We start from the raw sequence: 19,109 nt of genomic DNA, 5'->3' as shown, positions 1-19,109 counted from the left end.
GTTTTATGTTGTTGTTGTTTTAAGTGCTGGATAGCTGCACAGTAATAGGAAAATCCAGCTGTTAGCCCTAATGTTAGGGTTTGTAGAGGACTTTCTTGAACCATAGCTTCCCCTGACTCAAACGGGTTCTCCTCCACACTGTCCTCATTTATAAAATGTTGACAAACTGAAGTATTACGGCTAACAGGTGCATTTTTCCCATTTCAGTGCAGCCAGTATAGGCCTACTGCTAAAGAAACAAACAGTAAAAGTAGATCCTGAGTATTTTCCACTGAGTTAACATAGACCAATTTAAGTCTTTCAGCAGAAACCAACCAACCGGCACAGTGAAGTCATGTTCTGTACTGGAGCAAGATGGTGCTAAATATACTTTGAACACACTTATTTCTTAAAACAGCTTCACAGACGGTGTTAAATCTGTGATAGTTTTTTAGAGTAGGGCTCCTTGGTGTAAGTTAGCTGTAGAGTTTCCTGTCCACCTTAATGCATACATGCCTGTAAGACAATAATCAGGGCACGAGGGTGGCGCTTAAACTAATGGGAGGTATGACATTGCGGAAGGCTATTCCTGTCTGCTTACCACGCCTCTTCACAATAACGTGGAAGTCAGGAAATGCTTGTGTTAATATCAGGAACGGAGTGATCGGGCAGCTCAGAGCCGATCCGGGGAAGTGGACGGAGCCGACCGCTGAGATGGCTCAGGCGAATATCTCGGTGACGGAGAGCCAGTTCAGGTGTCCCATCTGCCTGGACATCTTGAAGGACCCGGTGTCTATCCCCTGTGGACACACCTACTGCATGGCATGCATCAACAGCTACTGGGACCGGGTGGACTCGGGTCAGTTCAGCTGCCCTCAGTGCCGGGACACGTTCAGCCCTCGGCCGGTGCTGCGGAGGAACACTGTGCTCGCCGAGGTTCTCGGCAAACTCAAGCTGAATGAGATTGACACAGCGCTGGAGGTCTACCTGGGGGGAGTCGGGGAAGTTCCCTGCGACTTCTGCACGGCGGAGAGTAAACTGAGGGCGGACAAGTCGTGCCTGGTGTGCCTGGCGTCTTTCTGCAAGCTTCACGTCCTGCCGCACCGTGAGGTCGGTACTTTGCGACGCCACAAGTTGGTGCCAGCGGTAGAATGTGTGGCGGAGAAGCTGTGCGCTCAGCACCGCCTGGGGCTGGAGCCCGAGGGGAGCGGCTCCGAGGCAGGGGCTGCGGTGGAGTGGAGCGGGTACTGCCTGCTGTGCCAGGCCGACCAGGAGGAAGCGCCCAGTGTGGAAGCGCAGAGAGCTAGGAGACAGGTACTGCTGAGAGAAACTCTGAGTATCGTATAATACAGCACAGAGTTAAGACTCTCACATTAAGTCAGGATACCCCGAAAAGTTTGTGTGTGTGTGGGGGGGGACCCTCAGTGGGAAAGAGCCACATAAAATTTCTGTTCACTTCTAAAAAGAAAAACATTGTTCATCAAACAAACAGGAAATACTTTCTTCTTCTCTTTTCTTAAAAATAAACTTAGTAGTGTTGAACTGAACTTACAGAATCCCCACAAAATTTACTGCAGATAATAAGCTGCTAAGTACGACTTTAGTATGTAGGAAGAGTCCAAACAAGAGTGAAATCGATTAACTAAATAGATTTAGATTTATAACTATTGCACTGTAAGGACGCCTTACAGCAGCAGTTGGCTGAGGTGATGCCACAGAAGTTAAATCATGCAAAATTATGTCTCAGTACCTGGACAGAGAAGATAAAACACACTCTGTTCTGTGCCAAACACCATCAGAAATAATAGCTGCACTATTTGTCCTGGCTTCAGATTTAATCATTAAGTTAGACCTTTGCTTGCAGACGGTGCTCACAGCTTCTCTTAATGCTTTCCAACTTTGTGGATAGCAACTACAATAAAATCTTCTTCTTCTTTTTTTGCATTTTAAAATAAGCTGCATCAATGCATCCATAATTTAAAGTTAAACCTGAGCATAATGAGCATACATGTCCTTTCATTATGTCTGCAAATAATTTGATTTGTTAGGTTTAGGAAAATCCTAACAGTATAGTTTGTTGGTTCCCAAACCCAACCCAACCGCACTGAAAACAACCATTATTAATATCAGTTTCACCTTTATCATAGCCATCCATATGATGTTTGTGGGTGTACTGTGGAGTATTTTAGTAGCAATTTCCAAAGCTGCAATTTACAGTAACCATCCAGATAATTTTCAATGGTGGTTTGCAAGCCAACTAATAATTAGTTAGTAATTACCTCTCAGTTTAGCACTTATTAATGATGTTGCTTATGAACAGTTATCAGTCTTTTAAAAGATAAGGCACTTGTATAACAGCTGTGTTATATATGAGATATTTTACGAGCTTTCACCACATGGACAGTAATTCCCCCGAATGCAGTAAAAATGCTCATGCCAAATATCTGAATGGATGTCTTATTCTCTAATTGTTTGTCTGTCCGCCTCCATCTGTTTCTCTGTTTGTCTGTCAGCTCCAGCTCCAGGAGTCTCAGAGGATGGTCCAGGGGAGGATACGGACCAGAGAGAGAGAGCTGCAGGAGTTTCAACAAAACTTGGAGTCTCTCAAGGTGACAAAAACACAAACACACCCAGTATGTCCTGATGATTCTGTGGCCTGTGGGTAGTTCTTGGTACTGGGAAATTAACTGGTACACCAGGAACTTACCTGGAAAATGTTAGCTGTTGTCACCCAATACCTCAGCTTCTCTTACAGAAAGGACAAACTCATAGACACACCTGTGTCACAGATCAGTAGAAAACTGCTCATTGGGTATAGGTAAATGTATGTATCATGGTAATTGGGCTATTAATATCCTTAAAAGATGACTTTTCAAGTAGTAAATGTAATTGTAACAGGACGTCTTTTTAAAGTTAATGACTGGCCGACCAGATGTAACCTAATGTCCATAGATGTCTAGTACTTGTGGTGTATCGCACTAATTAACAGAAACAAACTAATCCATCAGCCTCTAACACGGGCTTGCTGAAACTTTTGACCACTCTTCTGTGATAAATGTCTTCATTTTAGTGGGCTTCAGCTCTCCTGTTCCCACCTTTGGATGATCTAACATGCCTAGGACCATTACCATTGTTGAAAGTTCCACTATAGTCTCAATTTCAAATTTCAGACATGCCTTCAAGCTTTCTTCAAGCAGTTTGATATGATGCCGATAGTTTTCTAGCTCTCCATCCGTTGACATGGCAATGAACTCCAAAGCATGACATTTCCATCACCATGCTTCACAGCAAGTGTGACTTCCACTGGCACATCAGCTCCTGGGCTGAATTTGCTGGAGCAACCAGTCGAATATAAAATTAATGCTGACATCTGTTTGAAATCTATGCAACTTACACTCACTGGACACTTTATTAAGGACACCTTGCCTGTAACAGGCTGGACCCACTTTTACCTTCAGAACTGCTCTAGTTCTCCATGGCATAGTTTTGAAAAGCTGCTGCTCTGTTGGCTGCACATCCATGATGTGAATCATCCCAAAAATGCTACAGTTTTCATTGGCTCGACTCATTTTTTTCACACCACCGTGTTGCAGAGCGTAGTGTGAGATGGAAACCTGCTCAGTCCTCTTTGTGTTTTTAACACTGTAATATTTCATGAAACTGACCTTGAAATGAGTGTAGAGAGAGAAAGTTGGAAAGCCATTAAGAGTCAATCAATTCAAAGGGAGACAGGAAACCATTGGAAAGATGCTGAAACAGACACTGTGAAATAACTTGGTGCTCTCCTTTACTTCTTTCTGTTCAGACTTTTGTATAAAAATCCACAATTTTTGTTTGTTTGTTTTTACAAAATCCTGTAAACTAATGATTCATATGTTCTATAATGACACTGAGTCTGCTTTAACTGAGAATTATGTGGGTTTTGAAATTACTAATAATAATTTAATGTCTTTTTTTTTCAATTCCAGCTACTTGTTTGACATTCAGTATTTTTAATGTGTCCTGTTTTTAAAGAAACAGGATATATATATATATATATATGTACAGTGGGGCAAAAAAGTATTTAGTCAGCCACCGATTGTGCAAGTTCCCCCACCTAAAATGATGACAGAGGTCAGTAATTTGCACCAGAGGTACACTTCAACTGTGAGAGACAGAATGTGAAAAAAAAAATCCATGAATCCACATGGTAGGATTTGTAAAGAATTTATTCGTAAATCAGGGTGGAAAATAAGTATTTGGTCAATAACAAAAATACAACTCAATACTTTGTAACATAACCTTTGTTGGCAATAACAGAGGTCAAACGTTTACTATAGGTCTTTACCAGGTTTGCACACACAGTAGCTGGTATTTTGGCCCATTCCTCCATGCAGATCTTCTCGAGAGCAGTGATGTTTTGGGGCTGTCGCCGAGCAACACGCACTTTCAACTCCCGCCACAGATTTTCTATGGGGTTGAGGTCTGGAGACTGGCTAGGCCACTCCAGGACTTTCAAATGCTTCTTACGGAGCCACTCCTTTGTTGCCCGGGCGGTGTGTTTTGGATCATTGTCATGTTGGAAGACCCAGCCTCGTTTCATCTTCAAAGTTCTCACTGATGGAAGGAGGTTTTGGCTCAAAATCTCACGATACATGGCCCCATTCATTCTGTCCTTAACACAGATCAGTCGTCCTGTCCCCTTGGCAGAAAAACAGCCCCATAGCATGATGTTTCCACCCCCATGCTTCACAGTAGGTATGGTGTTCTTGGGATGCAACTCAGTATTCTTCGTCCTCCAAACACGACGAGTTGAGTTTATACCAAAAAGTTCTACTTTGGTTTCATCTGACCACATAACATTCTCCCAATCCTCTGCTGTATCATCCATGTGCTCTCTGGCAAACTTCAGACGGGCCTGGACATGCACTGGCTTCAGCAGCGGAACACGTCTGGCACTGCGGGATTTGATTCCCTGCCGTTGTAGTGTGTTACTGATGGTGACCTTTGTTACTTTGGTCCCAGCTCTCTGCAGGTCATTCACCAGGTCCCCCCGTGTGGTTCTGGGATCTTTGCTCACCGTTCTCATGATAATTTTGACCCCACGGGATGAGATCTTGCGTGGAGCCCCAGATCGTGGGAGATTATCAGTGGTCTTGTATGTCTTCCATTTTCTGATGATTGCTCCCACAGTTGATTTTTTCACACCAAGCTGCTTGCCTATTGTAGATTCACTCTTCCCAGTCTGGTGCAGGTCTACAATACTTTTCCTGGTGTCCTTCGAAAGCTCTTTGGTCTTGGCCATGGCGGAGTTTGGAGTCTGACTGTTTGAGGCTGTGGACAGGTGTCTTTTATACAGATGATAAGTTCAAACAGGTGCCATTCATACAGGTAACGAGTGGGGGACAGAAAAGCGTCTTACAGAAGACGTTACAGGTCTGTGAGAGCCAGAGATTTTCCATGTTTGAGGTGTCCAAATACTTATTTTCCAGCCTAATTTACGAATAAATTCTTTACAAATCCTACCATGTGAATTCATGGATTTTTTTTTCACATTCTGTCTCTCACAGTTGAAGTGTACCTCTGGTGCAAATTACTGACCTCTGTCATCATTTTAAGTGGGGGAACTTGCACAATCGGTGGCTGACTAAATACTTTTTTGCCCCACTGTATATATCAGTTGTATATTTTGAGTTCACTGTGACTGACCAACTCTTTTGTTTTAACGTTAAGTTATTTACAGCTGTAAAAAAAAAAAAATACATGCATACGCTCGCTTTTAAATTAGTCAAATGTTATTTTAATTGTTTTTGATTTTCTCTCAGGTCATCATGTTGTTATTGTTATTATGCAATGTAGGCAAGACTCACGCAAATTTTTCCCCTGCACACCAACATCCTGCCCTCTGGGGATCGTGTTAGTTCCAAGTACAGTGCCAATTTGTATTCTAGTTTCTCTAACACCCTTTCAGACTTCCAGGAAAGCTATTTCTCCTCCCTCCCCCGAGCATCGTCTCCTTCCATCCACTCTTGGGAAGTCACTCTATCCGCTCACAGTAACCTCAGACAGATACCCTGCCATCTTGGCTTGTTGCTCTGGAGGTTGAAATTGTAATCGTGTGATTCTGGTTAGTTTGCCTGTTATATTAGCAAATTAAAAAATATTTTTAATTTTAATTTTAATTTTTAAAAATAATAATTTAAATGGTAATGGATCTACTTAAACGTGCAGGATGTTAAATGTTTATATTTAGTGTATTTTTACTCATAAAACCTACAAAGAACTAAATGGGAAAATTTTCCGTTCTGTCCCAAAAGGTTGAAATCTGAACTTCCCACATATCCACAATGTAGTTTTGTAATTTAACAAATATAAAGTGTAATATTCTCTTTAAATTGCTGAATTGGTCAACATTTTTTGCAGTGAATATATTGGGATAACATTTTCACCATATATAAAGAAAAAAAGAGTCCATAAATTGAGTACTGTGTAATAAAGTGATATGACACAGGGAATAAGAATTGAACATGCTAGCTGAAATGTATTTTATACTTGCTAAAAAAGTCTTTGTTGCTAATGACACCTTCAAGATACCTCCGGTACAGAAAAACTGCACTGCTCCGATGTGATTTTGGTCCATTCTTCCACACAAGCTGTCTTCTGATCTTAAACGTCCACCATCATTTCATCTTCAGCATCCTGGTTGATGGCAGCAGATTCTTGTCTCTGTACATTGCTCCATTTATCCTTCCTTCAGTTATATGAAGTCTGCCAGTGTCTTATGTTGAAAAACAGCCCCGCACCATGATGTTCCTACCACCAGGCTTCACTGTTGGTGGTTTATGGGTTGATGTGCAGTGCCACAATGCTCTGCGAGTGTAATATGTGGCTACATACTACAGACTGTGTATAAAAGATGGACCTAACCACAGCTGGGCAATGATGGCAACCTTATGTCCATAACAAACCTGTTGGTTTGTGATTTCCACATTATGAAGCCTCAACATTAGATATAAAAGTTACTATAATGGGTGAACTAAGTAATGCTAGCACACTGCATCCGTAAATCGTGCATATTTCATGCACAGTCACAAATAAATGCTAATTGATGCCAAATAACAGACTAATAAAACACTAATTTTACTCACCATGCCCAAGCACTCAGGGAGACACCAACACTAAAATAGACGAGGTCTATTTTCAAATTACCAAAGGTGACGCCTAACTGATGGCTGCTAGCTTCTTCTGGGCGTGCCATCAGTCAAAGCTACCTCGCCTTAGTACGCCCTAAAAAATTCCAAACAAGTGAGTAACACAAAAATTCACTTACCATACAGTTATAGTAAAGGTGAAATTGATATAGATGTTAAATAAAGTGTTTGCACTAGGCCATAGACCTGTCAGTGTCACTGCTAAAGGTGGATATTTTAACATGGGAGTCTCAGTGGATCCACTCTTGGACGAAGCCTCATTTGTTTTTTTGGCGTAATTTTTCGTCACCAAAGTTTTCTGCTTGTTAATTACCCATATAATTGTGTTCATTGTAAGAAAGTTTGTATGCCTGGATGAAACTACAATAAGCATGTCTTAAACACTGTGAAATAAGAATTTTTCTCACTCCTAATGTAGAGAGTGAGGCCATTCGAAATGACATGGGTTTCTTTTTGAAGTATGTCATGAAGATATGTCTGTTAATATATCATAAGGCTGTTGAGGATGCCATCAAAGAGTTTTCCAGAAGATTGCATTCTCTGCTTTATGCCATCTTTAAATACATGCTCTGTTCTACTCTAATGTGCGTCTTTTAGGTGTCGGCGTCTGCTGTTCTGGAGGATGGTGAGGCTCTGTTTGCTGATATGGCACTATGCCTGGAGAAAACCAAGGCGGAGGTGAGTAGCAGGAGCTAGAAGCATAAGTTCTAATATTGCCAGTATTTGCAACAGTAGCAGCTCTGAGGAGAATAATGTGAAACGTTCACAGTTTTGTAAGGGAATTAAATCTTCTGCTTGTGTGCTGTAGGCCCGAGCGAGGCTGGAAGCGAAAGAGCGCGCAATCGTGGCGAGAGCTGAAAGTGACATAGAGCTGATGGAGAAGGACCTGGAGGAGCTGAGGAGGCGAGACGAGGAGATCAGCCAGCTGCTGCAGTCTGAGGATAATGCTCATTTCTTACAGGTGAGGATGAATGCAGTTTGCTGGTTACAAAGGGAAGGAAGTTTGTTACATTATTATATAAGTTTGTTCATGGAAAGACACTAGGTCGGCTTAAAAGTCATTCTTTAATATCACTTACTTATATACTTACTTAAAGGAGACCTGTTATATGTTTCCTTATTTTCTGCCATATGCTGACATTAAACATGGCTAAACTTGACAATCATGAGGGACACATAAATACATGTGATCTTTGTGAGGCAAAAAGATTTCAGACTGCTCTAAACGTTCAGTTCCCGAAATATTTTCCTTTACTTGTGGTCCTCTATGATGTCACTGAGATCAAACATAGTCATCTAAGGCAGCGGTCCCCAACCCCCGGGCCTCGGACCGGTACCGGTCCATGAGTCGTTTGGTACCGGGCCGCGAGAGTTGAGGCTCAGGTGTGAAATGTCTGGTTTTCAGGGTTTTTATCGGTTTTCAGCGTTATTTTGTTATCGTTTTTTCATTAACTCAGTTTTCCTGGGTCTTTTCACGTGTGTTATGAATAAATCTTCTTTTTTTCTGTACTGGTACTAGTTTTATTTTGTTGTATTTATCCGCGACACCTTAAAGACCGGTCCGTGAAAATATTGTCGGGCATAAACCGGTCCGTGGCGCAAAAAAGGTTGGGGACTGCTGATCTAAGGCACACAGCTCTGGTTATGAGCACAGAAGCCCCTCCCATTACCTACCAAACCTTCTGTTTCTGAGTCTCAACCAATCAAAAAGAAGAAAGCTTAAAAAGAAGGTGGCCACACAGGGAAAGGAGCTTAAACAGACAAGACAGAAACGAATTTGGGTAGCTGCACCAAGGCCTAATATAAGATGCATACACTGCTCCCAAAATTAAAAAAAAAAAAAATCAGATTTCAGTGAAGCAAGCAACTCATGATGGATATTCTTACTGATGTGGATTCAATAATGTGTTAGGAATTAGAAGATGCCACATCATTTAAAGGAAATGAAAAGACACATCAAAAATCAAAATGAACAAATAATGAGGTAGGTTAGTCCATTTTGATAAAATTTAATTGCAGCAACTCAAAGTAGTACTCAGTAGTTTGTTAGGCCCTCACATGCTTGTATGCATGTTTTTGGCAACTCCAATACAGTCCTTGCTTATCACCTGTCCTTCACAGCAAACTGAAACAGACGTTGTAGGTCACTGGACACAATCCCATGTGCATCATGAACGTGCAGGTGCAAGTGTTCGGTTTATTGGTGAAGTTGTAGAACTTTGTAATTCCATGACGGGTGAGAACAAACTGATAAAATATTGAACTAACTTCAGAGTAAAAGAAAGAAAAGACTTCATTCTCACATTTGAGACACTGGGGCTATCAGATGTTCTCAATTGTTTCCAGAAAATCATCAATTATCCAAACGGCTGCTGATTGATTATCTGTTATTGGCTCATCAATTACAACAGAATTGGTTGCTGATGTGCTTTAAAGGACGCCTGCACATCGCCCACTTTTACTCTCGATTGTTCTCACTCAGAAAAATCAAATCGTTAGCAGCTCTTGTATTGGATACTCACCCATTACTGTTAATGCATCCTGGAGGACATAAGAACTCACCTGAGTGGGTACTTAGAAAGATCCAGTCAGTGTGTGAACGAGTTATGAGCAGAAAGAACGGATGAAAGGAGAGAATGAGTCAGCAGTGGCTAGTGGAAAAAGACGGCAACTGCCTAAGTGTTATTTTCAAATTTAATTGTACGAGGAATTGAGGGTGGAGGGTGGGGGGGAAGGCGGGCCAAATCTGCAGCGCCTGGAGTATAGTTTCCACTCTTTTCTCATTGGCTCAGGCCACCCAGCTGCTCTGCATGCCTTTCGCCACTGGTCGGCACTCCGGCACCCTCAGCCTGCCCACGGAGGCCTTCAGTGGTGCCAGGAGAGCACTGGGCCACCTCCGTAGCCACATAGAGGAGGTCTGCAGGGAGGAGGTCGACAAGATCACCCCCGCAGGTAGGTAGCACCACCTGGACTCAGGATGAGCTTCAAAGATGCTAACACCGACTCACAGTTAGGGATGGGAATTGATAAGAATTTAGCAATTCATTATCAATATGACTTATCAATTCTCAATGGCTCTCAATGAGAATATCACATTACCATTACATTCATGGGAATTAATAGCATGCCGAGTGGTCAAATGTTTGTGCATGTTGGAGGTATTTCTCCTCTTTGTTGTGATCAGTGTTGGCGTCATTACTCAAAAAAGTAAATAAAAAAAGTTATTGCAGATATTACACAGAGCAATTTTCTAAAAAGTAACAACGCACGTTACTTAATTACACCCAGGAGAAAGACATTTGTTATACTACTCATTACGTTCCTTTCATGTTACTTTGTAAAATGACCTGAAACACTGTCAACAATATAAACCTACAGCCCCACACACCAACACAGATCCCTGTCCTGATGAGCACACACGTGACTCTTAGTATTTTGGTGTCAACACAGAGCTGACAGCACAAATCAAAGATGAAAACCAACACAAAGAGACTTTAGAGCGGTCGACACAGGAGTTCTACTTTAGAAATGTGGACAGGTAGAAACAGGGGCTGCAGCCTGACTGCTCATCAGTTTGTTACCTGTTGAAGTTCACCAGCGGCTGACTTCACAGCAAATGATGGCTCATTTTAGCACAGTGCTGGACTTGGTCAGCATTTACTCAGCTTTAACGTCAATCTGGGCTCTTGGTTAGCTTAGCGTTGGCATTCTGTCTTTGCAGGCGCTTGCTAAGAGCCAAAGTTGTAATGTAATGTCCATATCCACGCCAAAGACACACGAACTGAAATCAGCTGGTCGTAGCAAGAGTGCAAGAGGAATCGATAGGCAGGAAGATTCCAAGGAACTGGCCTACTGGGAACCGGTTTTTGTAGAGAACCGGTTCTCGATTCCCATCCCTTCCCATGGTCTATATTCGGATCATATCACAAGTCCATTTATGGATTCATATACATATATGAGCTGTATGTGCACTGTATTATTATTATTATTTTTGTTATTATTTCTCTTCCAGTTAATGATAACTACAAATCTGGTGGAGAGCATGTAAAAAGTAAGCACAACAAACACGACACACACAAACATGCACAGTCAAAGCTCAGGGTGACCCGTTTTTACCAGGTTTTCTATGACCTTTAACACCGAGTGGAATTGTTAATCATTGATGCTGAAGAGGACCAGGATGAGCTCCTCTCTATTCTAATCTGTTCATTTTGGTGTCATTTGAAGCAGCACCGTCCACATTATATTAGGGGGTTAGCACAAAGATAGTGGAGCTAATTAAGACATGATGTGATTAAGGGATTGTAGTGTGGATCCATCAGTGTGAGCACTTTCTGCAGTAGTCTCCATATTATAGAAAATATTTCATTGCTGTAAAAAGTGTGAAACAGTTTTCTTGCAGCAAAACCATTACATTAAAATTCAGTGTGTTAAATACGTTGCAGCTGTTTATGGACAAACTTCGGACATTTTATCGTCCCATCCTTTCACTTTTTTATAAGCATGTTAGCACGCTGAGATAGTGGACACTGCATGTTACCATGTTGCTGATAGCATTTTTCTCAAAGCACTGCTGTAACTGCAGCCTCAAAAAGTTGCCGGCATAACTGCAGATTTGTTATTAATTCATTTTTTATATTTTTTTCCTAAGAGCTTTTTTAACCTCCTAAGACCCAAACTCTTCCATGGCAGCATTTTTAATTTCTCTTTGCTATTTGGGCTGATTAGGACCTGATGAATGTAAAAACAAAGAATTACGTGATTTTTTTTTTTTTTTTTTTTTACCTTATTTTTGTTTCTGAGAAAAATGAGATTCACATATGAGGACATTCACATTAAATTTCGATAGAACAGTGGCAGTGTAACGTCCTTGTCAGTGGATATCAGGCCCTTCTGCAGCAAAATTTGGTATTTTGGTCTAGACAACCCAAAATGGGTAGTCAACATATGTGGACGCCAGGTCCTAGGAGGTTAAATTGTTTTTTTGTGGGGGTTTTACAGGGAGTGCAGAATTATTTGGCAAATGAGTATTTTGTCCACATAGAATAGAATAGAATAGAATAGAATAGCCTTTATTGTCATTGTACAGAGTACAACGAAATTGGAGTGCCACTCCCTTGGTGCAAGTTTCAATAATAAATATAAATGTAAAATATAAAAAGTACAAAAAAAACAATCATCCTCTTCATGCATGTTGTCTTACTCCAAGCTGTATAGGCTCGAAAGCCTACTACCAATTAAGCATATTAGGTGATGTGCATCTCTGTAATGAGAAGGGGTGTGGTCTAATGACATCAACACCCTATATCAGGTGTGCATAATTATTAGGCAACGTCCTTTCCTTTGTCTGTGAAGGTTCTCAGTCATCCAGGTCATCGTAGTCAAAGGAGCTTGACAATGGGGATGACAATGTTGTTGCGTCTGTCCTTCTTAGGACAGCGAGGGAGGATAAGAAGGACAGACACAACAACATTGTCATCCCCTATGTAGCCGGTGTATCAGAGAAACTCAGGAGAGTTTTCTCCAAGCATGACATCCCAGTGTATTTCAGACCCAGCAACACGCTCAGACAGAAACTGGTTCACCCGAAAGACAAAACGCCAAAACACAGACTTAACAATGTGGTGTATGCTGTACAGTGCAGCGAGGAATGCTCAGACCTCTACATTGGAGAGACCAAACAGCCACTTCACAAGCGCATGGCACAACACAGAAGAGCCACCTCCACAGGACAAGACTCAGCAGTCCATCTGCATCTTAAGGATAAAGGACACTCTTTCGAGGATGCCAATGTTCACATTTTGGACAGAGAGGACAGATGGTTCGAAAGAGGAGTGAAAGAAGCCATCTATGTCCACTGTGAGCGACCATCTTTGAACAGAGGCGGGGGTTTACGACACCAACTCTCTGCCATCTATAATCCAGTTTTGAGATCCCTTCCCAGACGCCTTAACGCCCACTCACATCCTGGGCCATCTGACCTCAGGAATTCACATGATAAGGTGGGGCCAGGTTTCACAATGAACACACCCGAAACTCTGGCTGATTGGGACCCACGCCCAGTTTCACACCTTGGCTCAGGCGATTAGAGGATCATCAGGGGGTCCTTTTGTCCCTCTGTGGGGGGTCACTCCCACTGGGTTTATATCTGGGACTCTCCACCATTTGACCTTAGAACTGAAGAAGCTTCTCGGATGAGAGGTGAAACGTCTTCAAGCAACTTAAAGAAGTCCAGACGCTTTTCTTTCCAAGCTCCTTTGTCCTTTCCTTTGGCAAAATGGGTCAAAAGAAGGACTTGACAGGCTCAGAAAAGTCAAAAATAGTGAGATATCTTGCAGAGGGATGCAGCAGTCTGAAAATTGCAAAGCTTCTGAAGCGTGATCATCGAACAATCAAGCGTTTCATTCAAAATAGTCAACAGGGTCGCAAGAAGCGTGTGGAAAAACCAAGGCGCAAAATAACTGCCCATGAACTGAGAAAAGTCAAGCGTGCAGCTGCCAAGATGCCACTTGCCACCAGTTTGGCCATATTTCAGAGCTGCAACATCACTGGAGTGCCCAAAAGCACAAGGTGTGCAATACTCAGAGACATGGCCAAGGTAAGAAAGGCTGAAAGACGACCACCACTGAACAAGACACACAAGCTGAAACGTCAAGACTGGGCCAAGAAATATCTCAAGACTGATTTTTCTAAGGTTTTATGGACTGATGAAATGAGAGTGAGTCTTGATGGGTCAGATGGATGGGCCCGTGACTGGATTGGTAAAGGGCAGAGAGCTCCAGTCCGACTCAGATGCCAGCAAGGTGGAGGTGGAGTACTGGTTTGGGCTGGTATCATCAAAGATGAGCTTGTGGGGCCTTTTCGGGTTGAGGATGGAGTCAAGCTCAACTCCCAGTCCTACTGCCAGTTTCTGGAAGACACCTTCTTCAAGCAGTGGTGCAGGAAGAAGTCTGCATCCTTCAAGAAAAACATGATTTTCATGCAGGACAATGCTCCATCACACGCGTCCAAGTACTCCACAGCGTGGCTGGCAAGAAAGGGTATAAAAGAAGAAAAACTAATGACATGGCCACCTTGTTCACCTGATCTGAACCCCATTGAGAACCTGTGGTCCATCATCAAATGTGAGATTTACAAGGAGGGAAAAGAGTACACCTCTCTGAACAGTGTCTGGGAGGCTGTGGTTGCTGCTGCACGCAATGTTGATGGTGAACAGATCAAAACACTGACAGAATCCATGGATGGCAGGCTTTTGAGTGTCCTTGCAAAGAAAGGTGGCTATATTGGTCGCTGATTTGTTTTTGTTTTGTTTTTGAATGTCAGAAATGTATATTTGTGAATGTGGAGATGTTATATTGGTTTCACTGGTAAAAATAAATAATTGAAATGGGTATATATTTGTTTTTTGTTAAGTTGCCTAATTATTATGCACAGTAATAGTCACCTGCACACACAGATATCCCCCTAAAATAGCTAAAACTAAAAACTACTTCCAAAAACATTCAGCTTTGATATTAATGAATTTTTTGGGTTCATTGAGAACATGGTTGTTGTTCAATAATAAAATTATTCCTCAAAAATACAACTTGCCTAATAATTCTGCACTCCCTGTATGTGCTCAGAGGGGATCTTTCTTTCTTTCTTTCTTTCTTTCTTTCTTTCTTTTAATGGAAACTCTCCAAATTTGTGAATTTGACTGAGTGGCATGTTGTTTGTTGTGACATTATTTCAAACCAAATATCATTCATACCATTCATATCTGTTGTATTGGGGAGGTGGTCGAATTCACAGTGCGGTGAACTCCAAACCTCAGCAAGTGCAACTGTCTACAGGGCAACATGCAACCAGGGGTAAGTGGCAAAAAGATAATGTAATATAATGTAATGTAGTAATACTTACTTCGTGTACAAAAACAGTCTCTCACATTTTTCTGGAGGAATTTTGGCTCACTCTTCTTTACAATGTTGCTTCAGTTCATTACACAGCATTTCAGTCAGGTCGACTTGGCCATCAAAACATCCTGATTCTTTTATTTTGAAGCTGCTGAACATCACTTCAGTTTACTTTGGTATAAAGTGGAGACTGCGAGGTGCTCGGGTCCAGTGGCTGCAAAATGAGCCCAAATCATCACACCTCCACCCCCATGCCTGGCAGTTAGTGTGGGGTGTTTGTACTCATATGCTCTGACTTTTTTCCTCCAAATGTGGTGCTGTGCATTTTGGCCAAACTGTGTGGTCTCATCTATCCACAAGTCTTGTAGTTTGTTCAAATGCAGCTTTACTGTGCTGCCATGTTTTTCAGAGAAAAGAGGTTTTCTCTCAAAAACCTTTTCAAATAAAAAGTCTTGTTCAGTACTTTTTCTAATTGTGCTGTCATAAACTTTTAACATGCTAACTATGCCTTTAAAATCTGCTCACATTTGCTGATGATCAGCAAATCAAGTGATTTGATTAGCAGCGCCTGGCTGCTACTCACCATCCCTATAGAAACAATAAGCATGCACTTAGTTTTTCACCAGGCTGCATAGTGTCATATGAAATGTTTCTTTTCACATGACTATAATTTAATATAATAAATATGATATATCCAAATGACATGAGATCCTGCCTCTCCCGGATCCTGGTTCTGTTGGACGTCTCTTTCTGTTAAAAGTGAGTTTTTCTTTCCCATTGTTGCCAAGCGTTTCCTCATAGGGGATCGCCTTAATTGGGGGGTTCTCTCTGTAATACTGTGGGGAGGAGACTGTTGCTGTGAATTGGTGCTATATGAATAATACTGAACTGAAATTCACTGCTTTGGTGTGCGCTCCCCAGTTTGGGAGATTTCTGTTGCCTCCTCTTGAATATCAAGGGACTTGTCTTGTTTTACTCAGTGCATCAGAGAAATACAATTATAGCCCAGGTACCTGTGAACTGACGTGTGATAAGAGGCTTACTCTCATGACAACAACAGTAAGTTACCGACAAGTAACCAGATCATGATTCAAGAAAAGCGACATTACAAGTCTTATCTCCAGTGTCACTGCATTACAGAGAAGGTCTGCATGAGATTCATAACAAAAGAAAATGTATCACAGTGGGGATTTTAATGACTTACCATTCCACCACCATGCTACGAGGTGGCATGGTGATAGGTTGGATTGCGCTGTTTGAACCCTGCTTGAAGGGTACAATAAGTGCTGTGTGAATGTGTTGTGCTTTTGGAATCAATAAAACTAGAAAGGTACTTTTAAAGGGGCTTTTAAAGTGCACAACATTACATAAGTTTAAATAAGTACAAGGTAGTGTATAGAGTTTAGCAGTGCAGACCGTCCTGCAACGCTTAATTCGATTTTCATTAAATTCTTAGATTGTACCGCCTTACAGAACCTCTAACATGGTTACAGTCTGATTCTGTTTGTTCAGAAATCAAAAATGCGAGTCCCAGAGTCAACCTAATCATGGTGTGTTCATTATTAACACGTTACAAATTTAATAAATGCCAGTAAAGGTTAAGTTATGTGTTCAATAACTACCTTCCAACCAAGCCACCCACTCTTGGTACTGCTGAACCTTGGACAGCGACGGTCAGCCATCATGATAAAGGGCCAACAGCATGAAAACGCTGCCTCTAAGTTACTAAACTGCATGTAAACATGTTTCCTATTTCTGTTTAAGCTGGTTTAAAATACAAAGAAATGTTTCCATTTGTTAACTTGAAAACTTTTGTGGTGTTCCCAACGTGCTATTCAAAATTCATTCAACATTTTGCTCATCATCCCTCTACAGCTTAAGCAAAAGAAGATAAAAAATGTTTTATTGATACAGTTTTGTTCAGCAGGCACTTTTCTGTTTTTTTGTCTCGTTCAAGCAGCACCAGTGTCGTTCCCGCTGTCGTCTCTGTCTCTGCAGGCGCCTGATCAGAGGATGAGGGCAGCTTTCCTCAGGTGTAAGTATATCATCTTTTTTCCCTTAAGTGTGACTCAGAAGCATGCTTTTTTCCTTTTTTAGTGCCTTTTTTAGTCCCTGGTACAACCATTGAGAGCAAGCACCCTAATTGTCATTACCCATCTTTCTCTGCTTTGTCACCTCTTTTCCCTCAGTCTTTGCTTGTTCTGCGTCCTCCTACTTGACCAGATAATAAGAATCCTGCTGGGAAATCTGAAACCTCAGTCTAGATGCTCATTAATGATGGATGGACATCATACTGTATTTATGACTTCCTGGTCTATCATTAAGATCAGCACCATGTTCCAACACGACTGAGCCTGCTGACACAATGACAGCATTACCAGCACCTTGTCAGGGTTTAATAATTCATTTGGTCAGTGTCTGTGTGTCGTTTGTGTCCACTGTGCCAAAAAGTCAACTGAAATACTGCAAGGCTTAAACGTCAGTGGGAAAACCTCTACAACCTGACAGAGTAGACAACAGCTGGTTCAGTTCTCTGCTAAATTAGGAGGATAATAGCAAGTTTTCTCCTGATGCCAACTTTATTCTGACTTTATAAGAGGAGGAAAATCAAATGGAGAGTGGGGAGAATTAGAATGCAGCTGGTTGGTATGGCATCATGACCATCTTGGAGTTTTGAAAACACATTTGATCAGCAAGCAATGGATCTTACAGTGAAACTGTTCTCATTGGCTAGGGACTTGTCAATCACAGGTTGTTAGCTAATGAAAATATCTCCCTTTCTAATAAACAGAATGCCCAAAATTTTTAAGATGAAACTGAAATGAATTGCTCATCAGGAAGTTGTTTACAAAGGTCAGACCTGAGACACCTTTACTTCCAGACTTCTATAGAACGTTTAAATTGTCTTCACGTTTCAGAATTTAAAGTTTTATGCATCAGTTACCCTCAAACACCCACTCCTCTGCTTAACAGAAAAGTGTTCTGTAGTGTTATGGCCACCTGACGAGTTGTAACATTTCAGTCATAAATCCTTAGTGATTTATGACTAAGGATTTAGTCATAAATCCTGGATTGCAAATGACATTGCTAAATGTCATTTGCAATCCAACTGTTTCATTCAGAGCCTTTTTGGTGTTTAACTGTTAGTTTTTTTTTCTTTCTGTTTCCTTGCTCTAGTTTCGTGCCATCTGACCTTTGACCCCGAGACAGCTCATCCTACCTTGGTTCTCCTGGAGGGGCCCCAGGGTGCTCATTGTGGCGAGGAGCCACAGCCCTACCAGCCTCATCCACAGCGCTTTGACTCAGTGGCGCAAGTCCTGTGCAGGGAGGGCCAGTTTGGTGGTGCCAGCTACTGGGAGGTTGAGTGGAGAGGAGGTGGGTGGATTGACATAGGCGTCACCTACCGTGGGATCGGGCGCAAAGGTGGCGGGAAGCCCTGCCTGCTTGGGCGCAACGAGCACTCTTGGCGGCTGAGGTGTAGTCATGCTGGATATGCTGCATGGCACGATAACCGCAAGACCACGGTCGCTGCACCGCCCTCCCCCAGGATCGGCGTGTTTCTGGAGCGCCAGAAAGGAGCTTTGTCCTTTTACAGCATCTCGGACTCCATGGTGCTCCTGCACACTTTCCATTATTCGTTCTCTCAGCCGCTATACCCCGCCTTCCGTTTGGATCTGGACTCAACTCTTGTCATCTGCCCTCATGAGGGAAGCTAACTATGCCCCCATGTTTTTCCAGGACGTCTCATTTATCTTCTGGAGGAAAGGGCTGTTCGCTCTGCCAATCGATATGAGTGAGTGGTGAGGAAATGGCACTTTTCTGTGTAATTCTCTTTGACTGTAATATTCTCTTTGATAACTGCCGGGTTGAGTGGCAGAATTGCATAATTTTTTTAACAGCATGCATGTTTTTTACAGTGTACTTTATTACATAAAAGCCCATGTGTCATCATTTAAACCAGATACACACAGGTTAATAAATATACACATATACATATATATAAACTGATGCTTTCAGCAAATTGAAAATATACCCTCAAGTTGGATTT

At 41.9% G+C, this 19,109-nt stretch overlaps 1 protein-coding gene across 1 annotated transcript; it reads left to right on the top strand.

Moving 5' to 3' along the window:
* The first annotated feature begins 647 nt into the window (after window positions 1-647).
* LOC146630063 (E3 ubiquitin/ISG15 ligase TRIM25-like) lies at window positions 648-18,777 on the top strand. The gene is made up of 9 exons (XM_085355571.1): window positions 648-1,293; window positions 2,493-2,588; window positions 7,767-7,847; window positions 7,978-8,130; window positions 9,962-10,121; window positions 11,182-11,220; window positions 14,945-15,019; window positions 17,019-17,096; window positions 18,239-18,777. The coding sequence occupies exons 1-9, from the start codon at window positions 694-696 to the stop codon at window positions 18,775-18,777; spliced, it is 1,821 nt and encodes a 606-aa protein (XP_085211697.1). The 5' UTR covers window positions 648-693.
* Window positions 18,778-19,109: the final 332 nt, after the last annotated feature.

Source organism: Diplotaxodon limnothrissa, linkage group LG6 (assembly GCF_057381915.1).
Source record: "Diplotaxodon limnothrissa isolate DT_005_m linkage group LG6, D_limnothrissa_male_GT1.1, whole genome shotgun sequence".
NCBI classification, from domain to species: Eukaryota; Metazoa; Chordata; class Actinopteri; order Cichliformes; family Cichlidae; genus Diplotaxodon; species Diplotaxodon limnothrissa.
This window is presented reverse-complemented; position numbering and strand designations above follow the sequence as displayed.